The sequence below is a fragment of the Anguilla anguilla genome, chromosome 3 (genome assembly GCF_013347855.1).
Source record: "Anguilla anguilla isolate fAngAng1 chromosome 3, fAngAng1.pri, whole genome shotgun sequence".
Classification (NCBI taxonomy): domain Eukaryota; kingdom Metazoa; phylum Chordata; class Actinopteri; order Anguilliformes; family Anguillidae; genus Anguilla; species Anguilla anguilla.
In genome coordinates, this window is record NC_049203.1 from 27,925,017 (window position 1) to 27,952,501 (window position 27,485).

Genomic DNA, 27,485 nt, shown 5'->3' on the forward strand with positions numbered 1-27,485 from the left:
TATTACATTACAGGCATTTAGCAGACGCTCTTATCCAGAGCGACTTACACAACTTTTACATAGCATTTTACATTGTATCCATTTATACAGCTGGATATATACTGAAGCAATTTCGGTTAAGTACCTTGCTCAAGGGTACAACGGCAGTGCCCTACCCGGGAATCAAACCTGTGACCTTTCAGTTACAAGCCCAGTTCCTTACCCACTGTGCTACACTCCGTCACAAATACAAATCTAAAACTGTGGAGTACAGAGCCAAATCAATAAAAAATGTCTTTGTCCCAAAGATTATAGCATAGATTCAATAACCATTAATTTTTAAGTTTTTCATTATTTCTCTTCCATACATGTGCTAGTTTATATATTTTCTAGCGGAGATATCAGGGGAACCAAAACGAATTATGACAACCAAAATCAAACTGTAAATGACAATGACTGAATGATCAATAAAACAATTTGTTTTCAAATTATGACATATTTTCATTTTTCTAAATTATTGATGGAAAATGGAAATAAGCTTGAGAAAGTGATCCAATAATATATAAACTGAGAGACTGAAGAGCACTTTAATGAACACTGTAGTGGTTGGATCTACAATGAGGTGTCAGTCATAAACTTGTTTAAACCAATCTAAATTGTTTCCACTGCAAAACACAATGATTCAAATTAACACATTACTGACAGCTATCTCTGCCTATTTAGATTATCATGAAGCATAATTTTCCCTGAACAGCCAGTCTGCCAGTTGATGACTGTAGAAAGGGATCAAGGAAAACAAATAAAATGCAGACTGAGAATCAGAATGAGCAGAGGTAAACACAGCAATTTCCAGCAACAAAGGCTTGAAGTGAATATAATTAGCCAAGAGATATTAATGGACAGATCTTAGTGCAGCAGCACAATTCTTAATTCAGACATTCTCGCCTCTAGACATGAGGCTTTTCCTTCTTTGTACTGTAATAACACTATATCATATTATCACTACACTTGAGCTTGCCTGTCCATTGATCCATAAAACGACTACCGGTTACAAATACTGCTTTATTCTTTGAGTGTAATTGCTAAGAGAGGGGCTCACAAGTCAGTGTTTACATGTGGGAGTTAATGTTAACTATAACAGTGTAGCTACATTCAAAGCTACGTGAGGTCTCCCAGTTACCCTAGAGAAAACCGGTAAATTTTTGGAAGATCTCACCTGGCTCCTTCCATGGGCTTTAACATATATTGGTAGTGTCAGAATTGCTTTACTATCTATGTATATTATGTAAATGGACATTTGGTAACCATTTATATATAATATATATATATATAGTACAGTGATTCCAGAAAGGGATTTGGGGTGCTGTCCGCCAGAGGGCATAAATGATTCATTGCATCAATGGTTCATTGCAATTTCTTAATTGTGGGCTCTATAAGAGGCCTAGCTTCCAGGCCAAAAAGTGAGTGATTTCAGGGCATTTTGGAGCTAGGCTATGCACGGTATGGTGGGTTGGTGCCAGGATATTTGGTTTTTGGTCATCCCTTTTCCTTTTAAGCTATCTGGTTGTCAGTTTAGCCTTTTCTTGATTTATTTCTGTTGTGTTAGAGTTTTTTTTTTTTTACCAATAAAAGGTGGTAAGCCAAACGTTTCAGTTGTTTCTCCTGTCTGTTCACCACGTGAGCACTGGCCAGCCCCAGCCCTGCCTCACAACAGGTAATAGACAAAGGCTGTAAGTCTAACACGGTCACTCAATATATACTGTAAAGATGTAAATACCCTCTAATTAGAGCCGACAGTATACTTTAACCTCATTTGTTTCACTTCAAACCTAATGTGCTGGAGTACAGAGCCAAAACAACAAAAATTACTGACCAAAGAAAGAGAGAGAGCGTGATAAAGTAGCAGCCTGGATATGAGGCCTGTACTCAGCAGCCTAACTCTACACCTGCCATTCTCTACACACATTCCTCCTGACATATTTGGTTGCCTTTAACAAGGCTGAAGCTAGCTAACGAGTGATTGGTGGACAGCCTCTTCAGTGATGTCATGCGGATGGTGCTCTGCCCCTGGTTTTTGGAATGCTGATTTGGAGGCTGCCGGCAGCAGCAGAGCTGCTTGTTGAACTGTTTCTGAAAGCTCTTACTCAGTAGATAAAGGGCAAAGGGGTTAACACAGGAGTTGGTGAAGGCCAGGATTCGGGCACACACACTGCCGATGAAGTGGAGCAGGGAGGTGTCCACCTGGGAGTAGTGGTAGGACCGATACAGGTAGATTATGTGGCTTGGCAGCCAGCATGCTGCAAACAGCCCCACGAACACCAGCACCATCTTTGCCAGCCTCTTCCGTGACTTGATCTAGATGTTGCAGGAAAGATAATGGGGAAGAGTCAGCCCTCATTCATGGACAACAGCTGTCTAGTTTTCATTTCTAGTTTATAATGCGCCTTGGCATAGATTCTACAAGTCTCTAGAACTCTACTGGAGGGATGAAACACCATTCTTCAGCCAATATTCTACCCTCAGACATTGCCATCTATATATACAGACGAGTAACAAATGAAAGGAAAAACCAACGTAAGGTGTCTTAGTAAGTTGTTGGTCCACCACGAGCCACCAGAACAACTTCGGTGTGCCTTGGCATAGGTTCTACAAGGAACTCTACTGGAGGGATGGAACATCATTTTTCGAAAAGACATTCCCTCATTTGGTGTTTTATGTTGGTGATGGAGAGCGCTGTCTTACATGTTAGTCCAAAATCTCCCATAACTGTTCAATTGGGTTGAGATCTGGTGACTGAAGACCATAGCTTACTGAACCCGTGTTTAGCAGTTGTCTACGACCATGAAATGCACTTTTTTTGTACGTCACTTTGGATAAAAGCGTCTGCCAAATGAATGTAATGTAATGTAATGTAATAGCTTATGATTGATATCATTTTCTTACTCATCAACCCATTCAGTGACCTCTCGTGCCCTGTCGATGGGGGATTGGTCATCCTGGATGAGACTACTCCCATCAGGATAGAAATGTTTCATCATAGGATAAAGGGGATCATGCCACACATGCACTCCCCAACACTTGTTGAGAATATGGTGACTCATCTGACCATATCATTTTTTTTACACATCTCTGTAGACCAGTACCTATGGTTTTTGCACCACTGAAGTCTCAAATGTGCATTTGTCTTTGTAATGAAGGGTTTATGCACTGCAACCCTACTATAATATCCCTCTCTATGTAGTTGTCGACGAACTGTTCTTGCATTGGCATTCTCAGTCACCTGAGTTGCTCTTCTGTTTTCCCTTACATATTGCACTGATGAACAAGCATTACGGTTATTGAATGTGTGCTTTTGACCACAATTTCCAACCCTATTTACTGATGTGTTTCCCATAGGACAAATATAAAGATTAGATGTGTATCTGTCAAAGGGGTTAATTTGTGGATTAGTTGTGACAAGGAATTAAGAATGTGTAGTTCACTTTGCAAATTTAAAAAGAAGTTTAAAAATAATGTAGTAAACAGATATAAAACGTTATGATCATGATGAACGGGTTATGGTCATTATTGTGTATGAAACGTTTGGAACTTTTGTTTTTGTTCTGTTTTGTTTTGTTTTTGTATAGCCTAAACCTAGGAGTGAAAGGGTTGCCTATTAGAATATGTTATGTAAAAACGGTAGGTATAATAAGCTAAAGCTTCAGCCTACACCTTTTCGGTCAATATTTTTTGTTTTCCTTTTAATTTAATGCCTTATTGTTATTTATTTCTATGTGCATTCTTTTTGGAAAATTGTTAATAAGGACCAAAATAAATAATTACTACTACTACTACTACTACTACTACTACCATAGATCTCAATGCAGATGCCACATTAGTCAATGTTCCTCTTGAAACACTAGCCAGCTGAGCAGTCTTTGTGACTGAAGCTTCTGCCATCCATGCCCCAATAATGAATTCTCTTTCAAAGTCACTTAGATCTTGTCCTCTTGCCATCTTGAGCCAAAATTGAGGTCAACTGTGCCTGCTCAGCATTTTCATACATGCCGCAGAGCATGATAGGATGTTAATTGCTTAATTGTATTATGCAGTACACCTGTATGGAAGCATCTGCATTCATTATGTTTCACTACTCAGGTTTTTCCTTAAATTTTGCACTCGTCTACATATATATATATATATATATATATATATATATATATATATGGGTGTGTGTGTGTGTGTGTGTAATATTGAATTTGACAAGAAATTACAAGCAATTTAACAAATTTGTGTTCAGGAGCTAATTCTCTGAAATGACTTTATGTCTGCTAATCAGTGCTGTCCATTGTTGTTTGCCCACTTGTGTAATTGGTACTTTAGAAACCATGTGCAGTGTTTACTCTTGCATTTGAATACGTTTGAGGAGTTTAGCAATCACCTATAAGTGATTTAAAAAAACTGTTTTTGAGCTTTTTCTTAATAAAAGATATTTTTTTATTGATTGGGCTCCTAACAAAATGAAATAAATCATTTGTAAACGAGCCATAGTAATTTCTGTATTATATTGTATTATTTCCATCCTGTTAGTAATCATGCCTACCTCTGTACCTGACCTGTTTAGAATGTCCCTGTACGCACATGATGTGTCTCTTCTATGATATCAATTATATCTACTTACTCATGAATATTCTATAACAGTGGCTCTCAACCTCGGTCCTGGGGGCCCACTGTGTATGCTGGTTTTCGTTCCAACCACAATTGCAATCCCGGAATTGTGCCAAGCTCCATTATTTTTCCTTAATTAGGTGCTTCTCATGCCAGAGGGATTATTTGCCCACTTAGACCACCTTGTGTCAGAAATAGCTATGCATGCCATGAAGAATAAAAGTCCCATATTCACATTGTGCTATATTGTAGACGATTACATAAAGAGGTTAAAAAAACTTTTTAACTAATCAAAATAAAGACTGAGGCAAATCAACAGGTTCCTAATTGGGGAAAGTGTGGACACCTGGCCACTAAATCTAATCATTTGATCTATAACGAAGAATTATAAAACAAAGAAAATGATAACAAGTCAAACTTGTATTGTGCTAATTAGTTTAAGGGATATATTATGCACTTAATGCACTTAAACAAATGTGTTCAGCAACCTAATTAGGAGCCTATTAATTCCCCTCGTTAATTTAATATGTTAAAAAATGTTACCTCTTTTTAAGTGATTGTTTGCAATCACTTAAAAAGCAACACAATAACACCATGGGATTTTATTCTTCATGCCATGCATAGCAATTTCTGACATAATGTGGCATAAGAGGGTAAATAATTCCTCTTAACATGAAAAACACCTAATTAAGAAAAATGAACAGCTGGTTAAAATTCTGAGATTGCAACTGTGGTTGGAGCGAAAACCAGCATACACAGTGGGCCCCCAGGACCGAGGTTGAGAACCACTGTTCTATGAGCTATTCGATATTGATGAGGATCAATACAGTTATATGAGTGGTTACACTGGCCACTGTCAATCAGGAGTTTTACTTGCATATTTGTATTTTGCGTTCATCATATTTATTAAATATTTTCATCAATAATAGCTTTTCTGAAAAAGATATGGCTAGCAATATTCATTCATAACAAATTTGTTCTCAAAAATGAATGACAGAAAATCAATTTAGATTATGTGAATCATTACAATAATTACAATAATAAGACTGGACAAGATGGATGTTGAGGACAGATGGATTTAACTGAAAGAAGTAATCCCCAAACCCTTTCCACATTAAGATGTCTCCACACTGCCCATCTATAATCAAAAAAACACCAATGCCACTGCCAAGAAACTGTACTTCCACAAGTACCTAGTAATGAAATATCACAACAGAATGAAATCCCTTACCAATATCATCAAAGTCTTCGGATTTAGCAAAGGGAAACGCACCTGTGTCCTGACATGCATGTTTCCTTCCACAGGCATGTTGCAGGCACTGCTTATCAGACTCCTGGCGATGAAAAAGTAATAGATGGATATGATGAAGAGGGGCACGATGTAGAATACGAGGAAAGATACCATGGAATGAATCTTGGGATGCAGATCCCCGGCATGTGGATAGGGGGCACATGTCACAAACGTTTCATTGGTTTGAGGAATACTGAATGTATGAAGGTCAGAAAATATGGCCTCTGGGATGGCTAGAATCATAGAAAATATCCATATCAATGCAGCTCTCAGGAATGTTCTCGCTGTGGCATTGGACATCTGTATATCCATTGGTTTCACAATAGCTTTGTACCTAAGAATAACAGAAAGAAGAAAATACATACATACACAGAAGGCCACAAACATTATTTAAGTCAAATCAGAGGAATCAGTATGGTCATGTAATTTCTGACCCCTTTGCATACCCCAATGTCCTTCAGTTACTTCCAGTAATATTCTGTCTGTCAAATAAAAGCTTGGCACAGTGTTTGCTTTCTTGTGACAAATCAGTTGTCATTTTGACACCGTAACGGTCTACAGTGCACACTAAATTGCATTGTGATTGACAAGGTCTATGTACTGGAGTCTGTGAGTACAAAAATGGATCAGTACATTTGTAACAATGGATCTTGTTTTAGTCTTGCATTGAATTGGAGTTGAGGCTTTTAAGGATCTGGTTTCAATGAATACTCAAGGTATTTTTCATTCTTTATTGTCTTGTAATATTTGTGAAGAAAATACATGGAAAGGTACACAGTTAAATTAGATTCTGACATTTCTCTGGAGTGAAGAATAGGCTTACATACAATATTTTAAATGAGGCAAGTACATCTTTTAAATATACATTAGCCCTTATATGACAGCTGGATGATATGCAGTTTCATTTCATGGAATTAAAAAGGGGAAAAGCCAAGGGAATTTAATATTGTTTATGTTATTTTGACAAGTCATGATGTTTTTTAATCATCATTTTCCTTAAATGCAGTAGATACATAAATAAACTATTCACTGAACCACAGGCTCAATATTTAGACTTGTTTTCATATTAAAATGCATTGTTTTTCATGTTAATGGGGTTTATTTCTACTTTATTTCAGGGTAGGTAATATAGAGCAGAGCCATAATTGCCAGTAGGCTACCTATGTTCATGTTAGTCCTGTGCTTACTGTCCTAATATTGAAGGAGTAGTTGCTATGGCTACCATTATATAGTTATCAGCAGAATCTTTTTGTCAATAGAAATTATTATTTATTAATTTATTTATTTAGGCAATTAAGAATTATTTCAATCAAGAGAAGTTCTGAAAAAAATATTCTTATCGAATTACTCCACTAAAAAGATCCACTGGATGAATCTAACACACAGTACAGTCATTTCAGGTTTGTGAACGCGCAATTCAGTCATCCACCGCGTGCCAAAAGAACGGAACAATTCGACAAGCTTCGGGGGATATATTTCTAAAATAAATAAACAAATAAAATAATAAAAACTGTTTTGAGCAAGGTAAGTAAAAATTTTCCGATATAACGCATCGTTTTTATTTACAATAAATCAAAAAAAAAAAAAAACATGATATCCCCATGCCGCCTCTGAGTTGATATATGTTTGAAATGTGTTTCCTTCCCTAACATTAGTTTATGTAGAAAATATGCACATTATAAGGCGTTATAACGTACGTTGTATGTGCGTTTTCAGTTATTCCGCCTCCAATTTTACTGACTAGGTAGTTTCAATGTAACATCGGAATGCTTGTCCTTTGTATAAATTGTATGAACGTAACAGAAATGACTGCTGACATGTCAAAGCTGTTTGAAGTAAAATGTCATAATGCAAGGCTAAATATTTTCTGAGTAAATGAGCAAAATCCAAAAACTGGTACATTTATAGCGACTCTACCCTGTATATGATATTATTCATGTAGTGCACAGGTACTGAAAAAATAATCAATTACTTGAATCCAACATCTGGTGCACGCATAATCTCTCAATGCACCAGATGAGATAACATAACGTGCATCGTGCTCCTTTGTAGCCTATGTGTACGGCTACTTCAGTGCGTACGTATCTGTGCAAAATACTAAGGTAGTTTCTGTATTGCTGAAATTCTTTGTTGTTGGTACCTGCAAGGCGCGTTGCTCCACATTCGGACCTTACCTATCTGCGGATAGCGCCGTCAGGGTGAACACAGATACTCCGACCGAAGTGAGCTGGATGAACGGAATGAGTTTGCAGCCTACTCTCCCGAAAAGCCACTTGTCCACCAGATACCTACTGGCATCCACTGGCGCGCAGGTAACTAACAAGAGCAAGTCTCCAAGTGCCAGGCTTGACATGAACAGGTTGGGAACAGTTCTCATTGATGTTACTGTACAAAATGTCTTGATGAGCGTGATGTTTCCGACAAGTCCAACAAGAATAAGGAATCCATAAACAACGGTAATGATAATTCCCGGATACCAGATGGGATGTTCCGAAACAACTGGAGTGTGGTTACCTCGGGATACATCTGAAGATAATACATTTGCCAGTACTGGGTTCAGAACAAACGTTTCTTCAAGAGACATTTTGCGACCTGCTAGAATAGATTGTTCTCTGAGACTAAATTCGTCCAAAATCGCTTGGTTCAATTTAAGAAAGCTTACAGCGTAAATGTAAGTATATCGACATGAATGTCCTGTTTTGCTTTTCTGTTGTACGTTGGCTTTCTGTTTTAATCTTTATTCAAATAATATTTTCTGATTTGCCTATATTAGTTTCCAATCTGCGTTGCAATTTTATTTTCTGATTTCCTCATATTAGTTACTCATCTGCATTCCAATTTATGAGTTTAACATCAAACATCAGAGCAATTATTCTTAACTTGCAGAACAGCCTCCATTCGTATTTCCTAAGATTTTTTTTAATTGCCGGAGCTCATAGCCAACTCATCCCAATGAGTCAGTAAAGCAGCTCAAACACAAGTAAAGCAACTGCCTGTATCGGGCACTACTGGTGACAGCCAACTCGTGCGTCATTTGTCTCGCTGTCAGACTCAAATAGGAATGGGTGATGATGGAACTGACCGCTATATTCGTAAAAATGTTTAACCTTTTAATATCCACGCAATGGCAGAGGATTCTCTGCAATTAATGTTGACCATAGCAATAATGTAATGTGGAATTCAAATTAATACGCAAATTGACAATTAGGTCTGCATTTCGTTGTCATATCATTTGAGCCAACCATGATATAATTCAAATGAAAATACAGACGTGGCGCCCACTTTGAGTTTATATGTTAAGGTAATGTGCCACTTTGTCTGACAATTTCAAATTTTAAATGTAAAGTCCTTTTCATATTCAAAAAAATGTTCCCGCCCTGTATGACACAATCCTGCTATGATTTAAATGAAAATGGAAAAACCACATTTGAAGCATGTAAAAAAATGAAATGATAATTCAATTGGACATTTATCAAGTTTTTGTGGCACAAGGGTGATACAAATGCAATGACATTTCTTGTTTTCATTATCATTTCTTCGTAGTCACGCAAAACCCCTACCAAAATTGAAATTGAAAATGCGACCCCTCCTTTGTAGTTTCATTTTCCGTCAAAGTTCTGTCAATCAAACTGTGTAAACAGGGGCTCAAAGAAAGAGGTGTTACAGTCCAGTCCAGAGTAATGGCTGCTACTACCAGTGTAAGTGCAGAGAGTGTTGCGGGTAGTGTTGTGTCGTTCGCGAACGATTCGTTCAAAAGAACAAATCTTTTGGGTGAAACTACTGTACTGAATCACTTCGAGAAATGATTCGTTCGCGAACGTGAACTGGTCGTTCACTGACTCACTATCGTTCGCAGACTCAGTTAACGAATCAGTTCAGTGATTCGTTCACTGAACGTACTACGCCCGAATCGTTCGCGAACCACATAACACTGGCCCGAATCGTTCGCGAACGACACAAATGCAAGGAGCGAGGAGTCTCTGGGGAGGAGAGTAGGTACGGTACGGAATAATGGATAATAAATGAATAATAATCGAACATCACTGTCAAGTGTGCTGTTTATTTTCAATTAAATAGTAAGACTTTTTTAACATGTCTCAGTAGGCTAGTAGACTAGCCAAGGCTACTATCTTATCGACTACATTTTATGAGAAAACGTGATCTACTTACCCAAGGTATATCGGCACTTTCTATTTCAAGCAGCCTTTAGAGTCACGGTAAACAAATCAGCATCTAGGGCTAAAACAACCCATTTTGGGAAATGTAGTGAAATGAAATGGCCGCATGAAACACATTCTTTCAAACTAAATCGTGTAGAATTAAAATAGAAACAAAAGCATTTTATGAAAAATAGGGAAAGAAAGTATTCAATATTCTGTAAGAAAATGCTCTGTCTATAAATGCTCCCCCCGTCGACAAGATCCAACAGCACCCCACCCCCGTCGACCAACACCAACCCTAGTGACGCCACTGATTCGGTGAACAAATCTTTTGAACAAATATTTTTAGTGAACGGATTCTACTGACTACACTGAAAAGAACTGTTTTGCCCATCTCTAGTTGCAGGTTCAAAGCCTGCATCCTTCTGCTTCCAGTCTACCCCTTATTGGATAAAATGCTATCACATGATTGTGTAGCCTACTTTAGCACATTTTTGTATATGCATACTTACAAGTTACTGGTATGTTTGTTCACTATGGTGCCTGTATGTAGCTATGAAGGTAGCAAACAAAGCTACGTAGCTAGCTGCTAGCCACTACACCAAATATCTATGCTAAGTAAAATAATACCTGTAATAACACTTGTTTCAAATCAGGCATGAAATCTGCATTGAGAGAAAACTTCAGGATTGTTTGGGAGTGGTCGAGAGCGCCCCTCAACACCACCTCCCCACTGAAGGGTCCCACCCACAAGTAAACAGACGCACGTGGCTAAACAAACACACATCAGACATACGCAAACAGTATCCCCGATGCTAAACAGCACCAAATGCAATTTGTAAAATTCACACAAATATCTCTCAATTCAGTCGTATTCCGGTTTCCGCCTTTAAAACCCAGTGTGAGGGGGCAGCGATCACAGTTTGTAAAATGGATACTATTAATAGTGCCACTAATGTTTAACAAGATACTGATGCAGTTGTATGTCTTGAGTTTTATGGGGTATCGATTGTTTATTTTTGAGGCTGAATTAATTTAGTTCCTACAATCAGTTTAAAATTGAGACAACATGAAAGCAAGTACTTTTGAAACTTTTGCCATTGAGTTCATCTGTTGTATAAGTAGATATGGAGTGTCATTGTTTATAAAAGGGCTTCCAACATATCAGAATTTCATATTATGTAAAGGCTTTCATTAAAAAGTGAGGTGTTTCATAAACCAGAGGTGTCAAACTGAATCCCAAGGGGGCTTTTGTGGGTTTTTGTGTTTTCTTTCAATCAGCTGCCAATTAAGAACATGGTGTTTGGAATCCTTAGCTAATCAATGACATAAATGAAACACTTGTGCCAAGAACACCCCAAAAACCAGCAGACACTGTGGCTCCCCAGGGCTGGAGTTTGATACCTGTGTCATAGATCTAAGGTATGTTTAATAAACAGCATTACTATTATTCATAAAAATAAAGATTTACATTCAATCGCCTGCATCTTTGAAAAGGCCTACCAGCATGTTTATTTTAAATACACCATATAGTGCATGTGTTAGCTGGTATTTTGTATATGTGTTGTATAAATACATGATTCAAACAGACTGGCGGCAACTACCTATGAGTCCAAGGCAACAAATACAAGAAAACAATGAAACTGAACAGAAATGAACCAAGAATAGATACCATCTTGCAACTAATGCACTGTGCTGCACTGTCCTGTGTGCTATAGTATTCATAGAGACAAGCTGCTGGAGCATGGCTACTTGTGACTAACATGATTAGTGATTGATAAAATTATCTTAGTCACTGATACAGCTATGGGGAAATGCCTTTCCTAGATTTCCTGTTGGGGCATAAATAAATTGCTCAGTAAATTCAAAAACAGGGATTTAAGGGACCATATAATCATATTTGGGGGGGCACGTGAGGGTTGAGTTTCTCAATCAGCTCCATGCAGACGCCATGCTTCTGTGCTTGAAAGTGGATAAGCTTATGTTGGTCAGATGCGGCAATTGCAGGAGTGCACTGGAGTTTGCCACATGGAGAGAGAGATTAGCCTACACCCTCACCAACGTGAAAACAAGTAAATAAACACCTTTCCCCTCACGGGTTCCGGGCAAAACAACAAAGACAAAAGAAAGCGAAACCCAACGACGGCTTTTCAGCCCGCCACTGGTCTCAGCAGGCCATCTTTTCTGCAGTTGTTTCTTTCTCCATCTTCTGTGTACATACGACCAAAACTCCACCACAAACGCACTTTTTTGGTGAGTGCTCCCGGTGTCAGCCCCACACTGTGGAGAAGAACACACCTTCAGGCTCCTGTTTAAATTGTTAACACCACTCCAGTGCGGGTCACCGGGTCCTTCGTTTCTTTGTGACTTCAATTCCTAGTGAATGAGAACGAGAGTCGTGCAGTGACTAATTCCGACTATAGACTCGAGAAAGACATGTGACACTGTGCTTTGTATGTGAATTCCTACATTAACCTAGCACAGGCCAACACTGCTATTGTAAGAGGGAAATTAAACTGGGACCCAGAAAAGGCTGGCATTTGAACGAGCCGGCATGCTGGGGCGCAGCCTGTACTTCAAAGGACCCGAGAGCCTTGTGATAAAACAATAAGCTACTCGGATTTCCTCGGGATGAGCAGGCCATTTGGCTCTCTGGACTGTTACCCTCTGGACAAGATTGAGATAAGAGGAACTGAACTGGTTGTTTATGGTTGTGTGAGCAAGTCGTTGGCTCTCTGGAATGTTACCACCTGGATACAACTAAGATAAGGGGAACTAGTCTCTTTGCCTGTGGTTGTGGGTGTGGGTGTTTTGGGGTCATAAAGGGTGAAATGACCGGCCACATGGCGGGACAATACCACAGTGCCCTCATTTTGGGCCCCTCTGACATTACACTTTGTATTTCTTTTCTGGATCTGGACTATAAACCATCTGTATATCCTATTTACAAACCCCGGAAAACCTTACAAACCATGCACATGTGTTCATTGTATTATTGTATTATGCCTTATGTAATAATAACATGGATTGCGTGTACAATGGTTAAACAGAAGGGTATTTTCATGACAACTGCACCATAATATTACATCCACTTGGCATGTTTGGTATGTACATGTTCACAATAATTCAAACCATTGAATGAAATATGTTTCATACCAAATAGAATTTGAAAAAATATAGTTTCAATAACTCAGGAAAAAACTAACACAATGGAATGTCCTCTCTGGTAATCATCTCCTTTTCCCCATTTCCCCACCAATTGTTTTAACAACTGCCTCCAAAAGGTGGGGGCCGGAATTCGAGATTTATGATTCGGCCAGGTTAATTTATGGTAATGCCTAGACCAAACGCGGGATTTGGCTTAAAAGGAAGGGAGACAAAGCAATCGAGGAAGATCGTAATCGACTTCCCACCGTGCACATACTATGTGCGCTGTGTGTAGACAGACAAGGAAGATCGCAATCGACTTCCCGCACTGCGCATACTCTGTGTTCTGTGTGTAGCTAAACAGGCTGGGTAAGAACTCTTTTACTCTGTATTTATGTTTTTAACCCTTATAATTGATTTGGAATTGAAGATAATAACCTACCTGCCTGTTAAATAAATTCTTCTGAATTTAACTTGCGTGGTCTTCATGACTCTAATCCATTTTATCTTCTTTTCAGCCGAAATTCCGTTTAAATACTCAGGGGGGCAATTATGACTAGGACCTACTGATCAGGGGTCTAGTACAGTAAACGTCTTTAGTGGGGTCTTCAAGTTAGATAGGTGACCACGATCTGCCTGTTAAGGGATTGGTGGTATTGGTTCTGGTGCTTTGGCTTAAGAGAACCCATGGGCGTAGTACGCCGGTTCTTGTCAAATTCGCCTGAAGGAGCCCGATAGATACGCACCGTCCTGGGCTCATAACTGTCTATGCACTATCCATGTAAGCCAGGCATGGAAGGCATGTATTATGGTGGTCAGCCTCCTACCCTCTGGATTCTTCACCGAACTGAGATTTAACAATAATGCTAAACCCGGGAGCATATATTGAGGAATGATGGCACAAGATAGAGTCGAGTGTAATCACTCCCAAGTTCCACGTATAGTTAAGGCCAAATTTTAAATTATCATGTAAAATGGAGTCAGATTAACACGAGAGTGAAACATAGTAACTGTTACGCTTTCTTGCTGTGGTCATGGATATATCTGTTGTGTTGTTCCGCGCATTTGTGAATTTTCTGATGCTCCCATTAGGATATTGACAGTCCGGCGACAGATCGGATATATCTCTGATGACAGCATAGCCCCGTTTACGAACGGAGAGTAACCTGAATGCTACTGATCCGTTTCAGGCCAGTTTTAAGCGGGATATGAAGCAGCGCCTTCATATCTAACCCGTGGCAACGGAACCAGTGCATTCTTAATTATAATTGTGCCCTGTTTTTACGAACAGAGGAAAATAACTAACATCTCCGGTTTTGAATCACACCAGCCAAGGGAGAACACGCGATACCTTCCCCTCCAGCTACAAACCCTCATTGGTCTAGCTGTGAGGTGTTTACACTATTATGTGATAAACAGATATTTTCTCTAAACATTTCACTGACTAGAATATGATATGGGCACATTTTCTTGCTATTTACACAAGTAGCATTTACTGTTTGCTCGCAAATACGTTAAGTGGCACGATGAGTGAGTGGGCAAGGCTGAAGATGGAGGAGGACAGGACCACAGCAAGGCTGAAAAAGCCTGCATAGTATGCCTTTGAAACACATAGGCAGTGACCAGGTCAGAAAAAACTGTTTCATTTAAATGACCAGCAAGAGAACTAGGAAGATTGGAGGAGCAGTGAAATGTTTGCTTATTGCATTCCAGTATTGACTACGGATGGGAATGATTCGTTGATTGTCAGTCACAAGCACTGATGTTGATGATCAAGTTAAATAATCAAAAAACATTTAAAAAAATGTTTTATTCTCAAAAACCATTCAAAATAAAACATCACCAAATGTCACCTTGGCTACTGCTCTAAATGGGTGACAAAGGGAGTATGCAGGGCTTGTCATTCATTTCATTTCTGCCAGTTGAGAAGATCACCGACTTGCGAAGTGTTGTGTGGAACGATTTCCGCCACAGAAAAAAAGTCTGACTTTTTCTCGCAATTGTGAGTTTGTTTCTCGTTATTCTGACCTTATTTCTTGTAATACCGAGTCTTACAAATCTTGCCACTGTACTGATGATTGGGTCATGAAGATCTCTGTTCTGCAGACTTCTTCAATGTCAGACAGGCATACCGCAGAGAATTTAGTGAATGTACTGCAATCCGCAGTTGAATATTGGGGATTAGTTGGCAAAATAACAGCTTGTGTTCATGACAACGCAAGCAATATTCTCCTGGCAAATTCTCCTTATCTAGTATGAGACTCCGCGCACACACTCCAACTCGCAATAAACAATGGCTTTAAGCTGCGTGCCATAAGTACCGTGGTTTGCGCCGTGAGCCGGCTTGTGTCTCGTTCCCATTTTTTCAGTATGGTGGCGAATCAAGCTCTGAAGATAAAAAAAAGCAGCAGCAAAATATTCCCGAGCACCATCTCATTTTGTGTTGCCGTACACAATGAAATTCAGTCCATCGGATGTTCGAGCGCTTGCAGGTGCAGAGATGGGCCATAGCAACAGTGCTCACAGATGATCGTACCCTTAATCTGGTCGATGCTAGCTGGCATATTGAGGAGCTACTGCCTGTGCTGCATTCCCATTTCAATGATGAACCCCATCACAGCCACATTGCTTGCCATATACTTGCAACTGACAGAAGGCAAGTCTCCGAAAGTGTCACAGTTCAAAACCATAGTGTCAGAGTCACTCAACCATCACTTGGCACCAGAAGACATGGAAACTGCAAAGGGTCCTTTTTGGACCTGCAACACAGGCATCTGAAGTTCACCACTGATGCTGTTAGGCAAGCCGTGCAAAATGTGTGATCCCAGAAGCGCTTGAGGAGCCAGGTTTATCTTCGGCTGAGCTCCCCAAAAAGCGAGAAAGACAGACATGGTTACATTCTTCGAGGAGGAATACTTCACAGAGAACACATCTGTCCAATCTGAACTGGAGCACTACATGAGGGATGACTGTATCCCTCCCACACAGGATGAAACAATGAAACGAGATACAACAACCTATCACGCCTAGCCAAATGCGACCTGTGCATCCCACCACATCCGTGCCAGCAGAGAGGGTCTTCTCTGCTGCGTTGCTTGATTGTGAACAGATTGCACTCTCACCTTCTCCGCTCACACGTCAACATGCTTGTGTACTTAAACAAGAACGTGTTAATTATTTGGTCCAAAGTCTGCACCTACACGTAGCCCACAATTATTATTATTATTAGTATTAGTATTATTATTATTATTATTATTATTATTATTTGCTTAAGTTCTATATGTGTGCAGCATAGTTTTATTTCTAAAAGAAAACAAGGAAGACTGCATACAGTAGGCTAGCCTATAAGATTTTAACGCTGCCAAGCAATTGCCACTTTTTTTGTCTCTTTTTTGTTGTTCGGCTATGCAAATCTGAAAGTATCACCTTTTTTGTTTTGTTCTAAAGAAGATTTAACAAATGTCAAAAAGTACAAGGACTTTTGAAGCTCTTGGAATGTTTATTTTGTGAAAATAAACATATTATTTTGTTGACTGAATGCAGTGTCTTATTCATCAGTCTTTTGAAACAGGTTAATTGATGGCTTTTGAGCTTGCGTTAACCTGCAGTGAGTGGAAAAGCATACAATCATTCTGGAAAAAATACAGCAATGCTTAGTTGTTATTGTTAGTTTAAACTCTTAATCTGCGCTGAATTAAGTAGTGGCCTATTTTTGTAAGCGGTATTTCACATAAAAGGGTAAAAAAGAGAATGATTAGTCGGTAAACGATCTGTTCAGACATCAACTCGTCGACGGTCAGAAATCTGTGTCATGAAGTTCAATTTAGGGACTTGAGCTAGTTTTACTCACCACCACTCCAAAGTAGGAGAATTTGAATCTTTAAAGGGTATATTTCTAGAAAACGCTGAACTTTTAACTTGAAAGTTTGCTAAAACAATCTGGGGTTGATATAACATGTGTCAGTGAAAGTCTTGGGTGTGGAAGTTTGAAAAAAAAATCATTACAGAGATAACATTGTGATATCTTCCTAGTCCTACTCTTTTAGTATGGTTGCCCCCCCCCCTTCAGTCCCACTGCTCCCAGGTTTGTTCACAATTGCACTTTTGGTTGTGCATGTTTTTACAAATACTAAATTTGACTAAACCTGGCAAACCTATCTTTTAGTACTCTAAAAGAGATGGGATGGTCTTACGGAAATGGCAAGAAGGTCAACAGCAAGGAAAGAATGTGGGGGAAGCATGTAACAACCAAATCAAAGAGATGAATGTAGAGCTAAAAGCAGCTTGTTCCAGGTAGATCCACTCCAACCGGTCAAATGCTTTTTCTGTATCTAGGGAGATTGCAATTTCAGGCTGTTGAGGGCCATGAGTGGAAATTATTATGAATATTGAAAAAAAAAATGATGGTTTTTTTGATCTGGTAATATTATGCCAGGAAGAACTGACTCAAGACAGACAGCTAATTTATTTGCAAGAACTATGCCGGCACCATGAAATAGTGATATTGGCAGATATGAATCACAATACAGGGGTCTTTGTCTTTTCTAAGAAGTAGAGATATAGAGCCTTGGTAGAACATTGGAGGGAAAGAACATCTGTAAAAATATTCATTAAAAAAAACACTATCAGTAAGGGAGACCATTTCTAAAGGAATTTCCTATAGTTAACCCATCAGGTCACCTTAGAACTCTGCATACAAGGTATCTGAAAGCCATTAATAGATGGAGTGTTGAGACTGTGAAAAAAAAATCTATTTTAGTAGAATCAGACAGCACCTCAGATGAATAAAGCAATGAATAAAAACCTTATAATTCAGTAGTATTTTCTTCATTATCATTATTACTAATCATTATTACTAATCTCTAATTTGGTATGAATGTGAAGGATTATCTGGGGTGGAACTCCTGACTTGTTGTGCACATAGTTTTCTAACTTTATCAGTGTTCATACTGTTTAAATCATGATCGCAGCGATAACTGTTTGGTTTGATGTGTGGAAAGAAGGTCAGACTCTGTAATGAGAGCTTGTTGTAAGTCAGATGTTGGGGATTGAGTACTCATGCCCTGCTTGCTCTAGTCTGCACCATCATTTTTTTGCACTTTGCATTCAAGAATTAGTAAACGTATTGGTCTATATCATTTACATTCTAGGAGGTCTTTACCATTATTTAATAGCAAACATATACTGTAGATGTTCCAAGTCTCAGGTATCAAATCATGTTGACAGCAAAAGCTGAAGCTCTGGCCAGAAATTTATATGAATCGCTCAGCTATCTGTCTAGCCCAGGTGCATTATTAACTGAATTGTATTTCAAACTTCTTTTGATGAACGTCATTCCATAGGAATGTTCTGTTTTCCTCAGAGGCATTGGGAAGTTAGAATCATTCCAAAAAAGAAGTATCTTTCATAAATGTGCTTTGTGATTTGTAAAGGGAGAAAATACTTTTAAATGTAAATGTCTTTAACTCTTTCCATACAGTAATAGGTATCATTGCACATTGACCTAAGGCTGGATGAAGATATAGAATTGCCAATTGCAGCAGTTGAGAATTTGCCCCGATTGTATAATGCAGCTGAAGTGGCCAGTGAAAAGACCTAGACCCCTGCAGTGTTGGCTTAACAGTAACATCATCACTTCAGGCAGAGAGTGTTAAAAAAAGAGAGGTGATTAAAAAGTGCATACACATTTTAATGCCATACTATTAAAACAAACTTATACTGGATCACTAATCTAAAGTGTTTTTTCTAAAAAGGATAGCTGTATCTCTCTTGGGTGAGGATAAAAGACCTGCCAATCTCTTTTTATTTTCAAACATTTGCTATCAAACAGATGTATTTCCAGGAGCAAAGTTGATAATATTGCTATTTATGTTAATATTTTCTTCCTTTTAACATTTTAGTTTCCGACGGATAAACTCGTGGATTTGTAGTTCAACATGTAGTAAAAAGAAATGACTAAAGTTCTCAAATGAGAGGACAAATTGTAAACAGGTCAATGTACCCTTGTGGCATCAGTCGAGAGTTACAGCTTCACAATTCGTCAAATGTGGTGAGAGTGTACAGCAAAAAAAAAAAAAAAACTGCAGAAAACAAAACATAAGTCCGCTTTATGTGAGTTTAAACAAAAGTATGCCAGGCCTTGAAGAGAAGATTGTTAGATAATTATTTCCAGTGCAAGTAAGCAAAGCTCCAGATAAGTAAAAAGAAAAAAAAATTAAACTGGCATTAATACATTACCTGCCAAAGATAACCCACTGGTAAATGGGGCTCTTATATAGAACAGCACCATCTCATGGCAATTCACCTGGCTAGCTGAAGTGAGGGGGAAAGTATTAATGGAACCAAAACAATTTCGCTAGTAATCAGTTGGTCATCTGACATTCTCTCTGCAGTTCAGTGAGAACGTGGTAGCCTAGTTTACTTTCCTCTCCCATCTAGAAGACATTAGTTCTGTAATATCTACTTAAAGTCATCCTGAATAAAAAAATACCAGGAGTCTTTTGCTCTGGTCTCTATTGATTTCCCATTTTGCAATTTCTGCTCATGATGGCATTTGTTTGAAAAATGCAATCAAATGTGACATTTTATCTGCACACGCATGACTCATAAAAAGGTCAGATAGCTACAAAATAATTACTTCCAACAAAAATCACTGTGATAAAAATTAAGTGTGGATATCTCTGTTTGTGCACAATGCTTTGGAAACAAAGCAATAGTGATAGTTTAAGATAACATTTATATTGCCAAATCAAGCTGGCCTTTCAAAGCATTTATCATTATTGGGAATTAAGGTCTCTTTTTAAATGCAATTCTTGCTCAAGGATGTTTTATTATGAATATTCTGATTGTGCTCACATGCAGGAGCAGGATAACATATATGGCTACAAAGATTATATTATATTATTCTGGCATTTAAAAAGTTACATTTAAACGTGTCTTTAGTCTTTAAGTTAATATCTCTCCTTTGAACAGTTATCTCTGCTGTTTCATGAATGTTTTGAGACATTTGCTGATATCACCAATATTCACTGAATAAAATTATCATGAAAAGAACACTTACTAGAAGTATGCCAGGGGGCAACTCATGAATATACATAAAAGTTTATCACAAATATAAATCTGATGGATACAGACACAGCAATGTTCAGCAAAAAACCATAGTGGGAGGTATTCTGGTTGCTTTAGCAGAATCAGAGTACCTCCATTTCTGTTTTGCAGGTCGGCAAGGTAATGCATAAAAGTATGTGGGCATGGTGCTACTACAAAGAACTGCTGGTCAAGATTACAGCTGATTATACTGTACAGTGCAGTACATGTGACTGGCGTTATTTCAAATGACTGCCATTTGTAGGCTTAGTCATAAAAATTATCTGTTCAAAGTAACAAATGAAATAATTTAACTTAATTTCTGATTGGTACATTCATAATTTCTTTAATTTTTTAAATAATTAATTAATTAGCTCTAACATTTACACTGTCTGACAATTTAGCTACATTTATTGATAAGTGCATGAATGCCAGACAGACTGTTCTTGTGTCCCTATATGAAACATTTTACTGTGATATAATCTACAAGCAAACCAATGTTGGGGTATACAGCCAATTAGCTCATATAGCCAAGGTAAGTGGTGGAGACAAAAACTTACATACTGACAGTCTGATCAGTACCAGAATTTCCTACCCCTGGTACTGTATATATTATGTAAACAAAACATGTTTTCAACATGCAAAAATTCCAAGTTACAAAACATAATAATAATTATTAATTAATAATTCAGGAAACATTGGGTAGCTTTGCTTTGGAATACAGCTTGTTTAATTTTTGTGAACTATGATAGCCAATATTGTTTCTTGGCCTAATTGTGATATCAATACTTTCAATGTTAGGCCTAGATTTTTCAAGCTTGAATGAATTACTTATATACAGTGCTTTGTATGTATGAGTAACTTGCTATTTTTTGTACGTTGAAAACGTATATATAATTTCTTTATGTTCTGCGTTTGTTGTAAGCGATAATAGTAATGGATATAAATGTAGGCTATGAGAGACATGTATACACATAAATATATGCAAACACACACATTCTAGCTGAAAGAAACACATAGGCATGGACTCAGTCATTTTTCCTTTATCTTGAATAACAAATAATGAAAGTTTTTGTCATATTTTTAAATAGAAGTGTTTTAAATGGGCCTTTACAACAGACGTACTAATTGTTTGTAGGATATGTATAGAGGATTGATAGAGCTAGTTAGCATTAATTTAGAAATGTGGCGTTGCAGGGTAGGTACAGTAGCCTAGTTAAAAATGAGGTAACGTGTAGAAATGGCACAGCAGAGAATTTGACCATTGGTACTTGAATAAAATCAATATACCTGCCGTGAAGAAGTCATAATCTTTTGCCAGTTCCAATACGACCGGTGACATTACCTACCAGACCAAATCGCAATGCAGATTTAGGTGGTTAATTTTGGACCCATCTGTACTAACTCTATACACTCTTTCTGTTGACTCGTTAGCAAGGTAGCTAAACCAGAACTGTCTAAAGTGTGGGTGCATTTTATTTGGATTTCTGCAATAGAAATGAGTTTCTTGCCGAGATTATGCAAAATCAATACTTTCTATTTTGTAGGCAATTATTAGGTAGCGAGCCAGTGTAACAAGTTAAAGGCATGCCTGCGTTCAAAGGGGGATTTGAACCCGAGCCAGTCTGTTGACCAAGGGTTCCAGCAATCGAGCTAGAGAGCCGCTTGTGAAGTAGTCGCTGGGGAGCTGTATTTTCTGTGGGCCTGGAGCAATTATGATGTAATCGGCAGGAATAAGAAGAAGGAAAAAAACGCAAAACCCCCTAAGTTTGGGGCTTTGTTGTATGGACGTGTGAAGTTGTTTGTGAATTCTGTCTGTTGACATGAGATCAGAAGGTGCAGAAATGTATGTTTTTAAGGGCTGAGAGTCTGTGGTCATTGTGGTTATTTCTGTAGGAAACTCTGAATAGTGTCAAACTCTCAATCCCGCATAATATAGGACATGCCGCCACACCAAGCCGTAACTTGGTGAGATGCATACCTGCCGTCCCAATGAATATTTTACTATAGCCTATACGCCCTCATCACTGTGTTATTAATGTTTCTTCAATGATGGAACAAATGAAAAGGTGGACAATTTACATGACGGAGATCAAATCTGATTGGTTATTGCAACGTGAAATTGTACTGCCTGAGGTTTGAACATAAATTCCTCCTTCGCCGCTTCGCTGGGAGTGCGTCCCAATACTCAAAATATGTAACCTCCTTTACTCGACTATCACCTTGTCTCCTCTGTGCCCCAATAACTGATCTTTGGTTTGTATAACGGAAGATAACAAAAGCAGTGTAGCGTCCTCTCATTGTGATTTTAGGTGTTACTGCTAAAATCTGTAGGCTCTGCATCATATCATTTCAGGTCTAGATTAATATAGTCATTGCTTACTCTAGCAGAGAGGTTGGACAGTAGACTTGGGTCAACCATAATATCAAAGAAAAAGCTGACCAACATTTGTTTGCCCTTCAGAAGTATCTAATTGCCCCCCCAACCAAGCTGATTTACACAGAATGCAGACTTCATATATATATATATATATATATATATATATACACACACACACACATACATACACACACAGACTGGTGACAAATTTTAGAAAAGAACAAATTGCCAGCCTCTTCTGTGACTTCATCTAGATGTTGCAGGAGATATAATGGGGAAGAATTAGCTCTCATTTCATGGAGAACAGTTGTCTAGTTTATATATATATATATATATATATATATATACGAATACAAATATCACATTCGGCAACACTCAGATAATGCATTCTCCTCTAATGTTTTCTCCTCCCGAATTTTACCAATATTATTCGGATACAAATACCTGTATGGAAGCATCTGCATTCCTTATGGTTCTTTATTCATTTATTCAGGTTTTTCCTTAAATTTGTCACCCTGTATATATGTGTTTCTCATTTTAAAAAAAGGAACAGACACTAATCACCATGATTTCTATAGCTACTATACTATGATATTTCATGCAAACTCTCCATAATGGCAATGCACTCTCTTTAATTCTCTTTATTTGATTTTAGTTCATGCTATGTTACCCTTATTTATTCATTATAAATCATACAGTATATCAGCATTAATATGTAATGAACAAAACAGTACACCTGAAAATGAATTTATATTCGCACAGACAGAATTCACATTCCTGGGGTAAAGTCTTCATATGTTACAGTTTATGGAATTTGTAACTGGTGTAGACCGCAGTTAAACTGAAAATGAGGCTGTCATCTCTAGCATGGGTTCTGAAAACCCACCAGACATTCCGCTCCATATCCTCCACATTAAATATTTTATCTGCCTACAGCTGAAGCAAAACATTCCAACTGTATGCATTTTAACAGTATTAATAAAGGGGTATGACCAAATACAGTACTGTGGCAATTGTTTCTTTTTAAATACAGCTTTGGAAACTTGTGATAAATACCAGAGCCTTCTGTTGTTGAGTAGGTGGAGGAAGGAACTACAGAATCTTGCCATCGCATTAGCCTATAGAAGCTGTGGTGACAGCATTTCACCTGTTGAAAATATTTGTGAAACATCTCAAGGCTCAGATTTAGAATTTTATTGATTTCCTTTATCTTATGGATGAGTAATCTCTTGTGCCCTGCTAAGAGGGCTCAGGGGCTTTGTATGTCAGAAACAAAATCAATGAGCATCATTCTGCAGCTGCTTCCCGTCATAAAGTCTGAAGTACGTCCGCAGGTGGTCATTACATCTGCGGATATGTTTAACACTTCAGAAACATGATTCAGTATCCCACCAGCCATTCTTGCCAGCTTTGAGGAAAATCCAAATAAAAAGAACTCATATCTTCCAACAGACCTAGGGTGGTAAAACCAGAGACTCACTGCATTTGGTCCCAATAAGTGCTATTCTCTGCTGTCCTAATAGGCCATGGACATGGTTGTGTCATCAACATAGCGATGCACATAGCAACAACCAAGTGCAGACACATAATCTTAATGGAATGGCACATCCTGTGAGTTATATGGCATTTCAATGCTTTTCAGATGAGCTTAAACTAATATAACCTGGGCAACGGCCACACATTGCAGGCTAAATTAAAGCCCTTCAATGGTTTCATATTTAGCAGCGTATAATCTAGTAGAATGGGAAAAACTGTACTCATATTGTAGGGCTTATGGAGTGCAAAAGGACCTAGGCACATCAGCACTACCCTGCACAAGGATGGTTGAAATGCATTGGGCATCAGGTTTTGTGGGTGTGTCACAGTGCTAACCTGAAAGGTGTGGTGCATAGGCATGGCCAGTATGTGACCTCATACCCCATGCAGCATAACACTCTGCAGCGATAAGAGAGGTGCCTCTACTCCAGGAGGAATACTTCAGCTTGAAAGACAAGTAAGCTATTCTGGCAAGTATTATGTGTATCTATTTTTCAAGCCGGGATGGGTACACCTCCAGAAGAACACCTGTGCAACTCAGGCAAATACCCATGCACAAAAGATTAACATGTGGCATACACCAAAAGAACGGTACAGGCCTGAATTCTTGACCCGTACAGTGAAGGGTCCCCGTGGCTCTGTTATGCTGTGGGGGGCATTTTCCAAGTATGGTTTGGGTCCACTTGTCCCGTTAGAGGGAAAGGTCACTGCAAATCAGTTCAAAGTTATTCTGATTTTCATCAAAGATCAGGTTCAGTTTATTAACAATATGCCTTTTCTTCCACTTTTTTATTTCTCTCTTTACAGAAAGGAAAAGTAGTCTGAATTGAAGCCTCAATATAGTACTGAAAAACATCTTATTTTACCCAGGAGAGTGCAAGTAACTAGGCTAATAAAGGAAATCCCCCAATTAAGAAGTGCTATGAAATGAATCCACAAGTCTTACAATACCCCTATTCAATCACAAAGTACCTTTAGTAAATAGTATTTTAAAACATTTTTAATAACAAATATTTTAAAATACAGTCACCAAACATAAATGAGAAATAACTGTGCCGTGTGTTGTCCAGTAGATTACCTAGCCCCGGTGAGAGAAGTGTGGATAGACAGAATTTCACATGGCTTTTGTGTGTGTGTGCGTGTGTGTGTGTGTTTAAATAAACGGGTAACTGCAAAGGTATTCAGACAGTGACACAATTTTTTCAGCTCTGTGCTCCAGCACATTGGATTTGAAGTGAAACAATGAATATGATGTTAGTGTGTAATTTCAAGGTATTTACATCCATATTGGGTGATCTGAGCAGGAATTACAGCCGTTTTTATACATATTCCGGGAGTAATTTTAAAGGAAATTTTTCAGTTCCACTCTTACAGCCAGACTGAGCCAAAACATGGACCATCGCCAAAACCAAACCAGTAGAAATTGACTGGCTATGCTCTGCTCACCAGCAAAGCCAGGGCTCATAACTGTGTGCTCCAGATTGCTATGACTGTAACCCAGGCGGATGTTGCGAGCTTCTAACTGTTATGTTCTGAGTAAGGACCCACGCGCAGACCAGGGAAATCCAAAAAACGTTGTCTTTAATCAGTCCGAGGTTCGAAGCCAGGTAATCAGAGAGAGGACGGTGCCGAATCGAGTTTCCAAAAGAATAGTGAAAAGACAGGCAAAAAATCAAAAACCAGGAGATCAGAATGGCGAAGGTACAAAGGGACAGGCAAAAGAGAAGTCAAGGCAAAGCGAAGGTCGAACCAGAAGCAAACAAAACCAAAAGGGGCAGGCAAACTCGAAGTCGGGCAAAGGGGTGTCGCAGGAATCTCGATAGACAAAGGCTTACAAATAATCGGCACAATGAATACGATCAACGTTCTGACTCTGAGCTGGTGGAAAAGACTGACATTTATACACTGGGGAAGGTATCAATCAAGGAGGGGTTAAATGAGTGAGGGAGGAGTAACAAACAACATCCAGGTGAAGAACATTAGGAAAACTAATTCAATGACAGGGGACTGACAAAACGCAGACTGGAATCACATAGACAACAATGATAATAGACGGCCTGGGTGAAGCAGGTAAAACACGTGCAGAGAGAGAGAGGTGCAGTCAGAGCAAGAGACAGGTGCAGGCAATTGCAGAACTCAGCGTTAGAGCAGGCTAGAAAGAAAAGGGGCGGAGCTACAGCGCAGCATGGAAAAGGGGAGACTGGTTAATGTATTAGTATAGTGATCTAAACTATCAAAAACCCAAAACTAGTGTGTGTTAGTCCATTAGTAATATTCACATGTTAGTATATTAGTGAGGTTAGTACTTTACAATCTATAAGTTAGTAGGGATTAGTAGAAATTAGTAAAACTAGAAATAGGCAGGAAGTAAGTAAAGCGAGACTGGAAAGAAGGGGGGAAACCACGAAAACCCGGAACCACCCGAATAGTGAAATCACACAAGTACAGGGGAGTGAAGCAGCTCAGGGAACACAGACACAGAGACAGTACTGGGGAGACAAGTGACCGGAAATACAGACTACAACACTAACCCAATGCTCTAAAGTTGCCTACATCATTTCATTACTTACCTGCAAAGCACTCTGGGAACTGCACATTCGTGCATGCTCAAGTTATCAATTCTTTACCAAGCAGATGGTGAAGGTGTATGATCATCCCATCAGTGGGTGTGAAGCAGCCAACAAACTCCTTCAACTTTGCCAGGGCTCTTGCATGGTTACTGATTCTGTCATTTAATTTTGCACTGTTTTACTGCAGAGAGTCCATGGAATACAAAGGCTCTCATCACATTTTGCCAAAGCTTCTCTGAAAATAGCAAAGATGAGCTGGCATCCGGAGAGACGGAGAATGACTTTGAGTCCTTCATCATCATATCCATCCGATTGTCTCCATGAGAGGTAAAGAGAACATTGGTCTACAATCTCCTCACTTCTTCAGCCCATCACTTCTTCACTTCTGTCTGCCCATTGGCTGTATGATTTTTCCATTGATCTGCTGCCTGCCCTCCTTGGGGAAGACTGTTCTCACTCTCTGCTCCTGAGTTTGCTGCCTTGGAAAACTATGCCCTCATTCGCCCCTTTGTGTCTCCTGCTGGTGCTGGCTTCTTCTCGTGGGGAAGAAAGATGGAGGTTTCCGTCCATGCATCAATTACCATGGTCTTAACAATGTCACTGTGAAGAACTGTTACCCCTCTACCACTGAAGTCCACTGCTTTTGAGCTGCTACCAGGAGTGCCAGTCTTTGAAAAACTGGACCTTCA

The 27,485-nt window shown here is 38.8% G+C and overlaps 1 protein-coding gene and 1 long non-coding RNA gene across 2 annotated transcripts; one reads left to right on the plus strand and one right to left on the minus strand.

The window, feature by feature from the left end:
* Positions 1-225: 225 nt before the first annotated feature.
* grpr (gastrin-releasing peptide receptor) lies at positions 226-9,032 on the minus strand. Its single transcript, XM_035408757.1, has 3 exons — positions 8,092-9,032; positions 5,900-6,251; positions 226-2,334 (listed from the first exon to the last, which is right to left on the minus strand). The coding sequence occupies exons 1-3, from the start codon at positions 8,499-8,501 to the stop codon at positions 1,936-1,938; spliced, it is 1,161 nt and encodes a 386-aa protein (XP_035264648.1). The 5' UTR covers positions 8,502-9,032; the 3' UTR covers positions 226-1,935.
* LOC118222858 lies at positions 7,311-27,485 on the plus strand. Its single transcript, XR_004764342.1, has 3 exons — positions 7,311-7,441; positions 8,065-8,588; positions 26,984-27,485. It is a non-coding gene; the product is annotated as an uncharacterized LOC118222858 (long non-coding RNA).

What these genes read in the sequence shown, in the direction of transcription:
- grpr (XM_035408757.1), bottom strand. Translation starts at nt 8,501, where the DNA reads ATGTCTCTTGAAGAAACGTTTGTTCTGAACCCAGTACTGGCAAATGTA. An exon ending in ACGGCGCTATCCGCAGATAG is followed by an intron (nt 6,252 to 8,091) that starts GTAAGGTCCGAA and finishes TGTTATTCTTAG; the next exon opens with GTACAAAGCTATTGTGAAAC. An exon ending in ACATGCATGTCAGGACACAG is followed by an intron (nt 2,335 to 5,899) that starts GTGCGTTTCCCT and finishes TGCAACATCTAG; the next exon opens with ATCAAGTCACGGAAGAGGCT.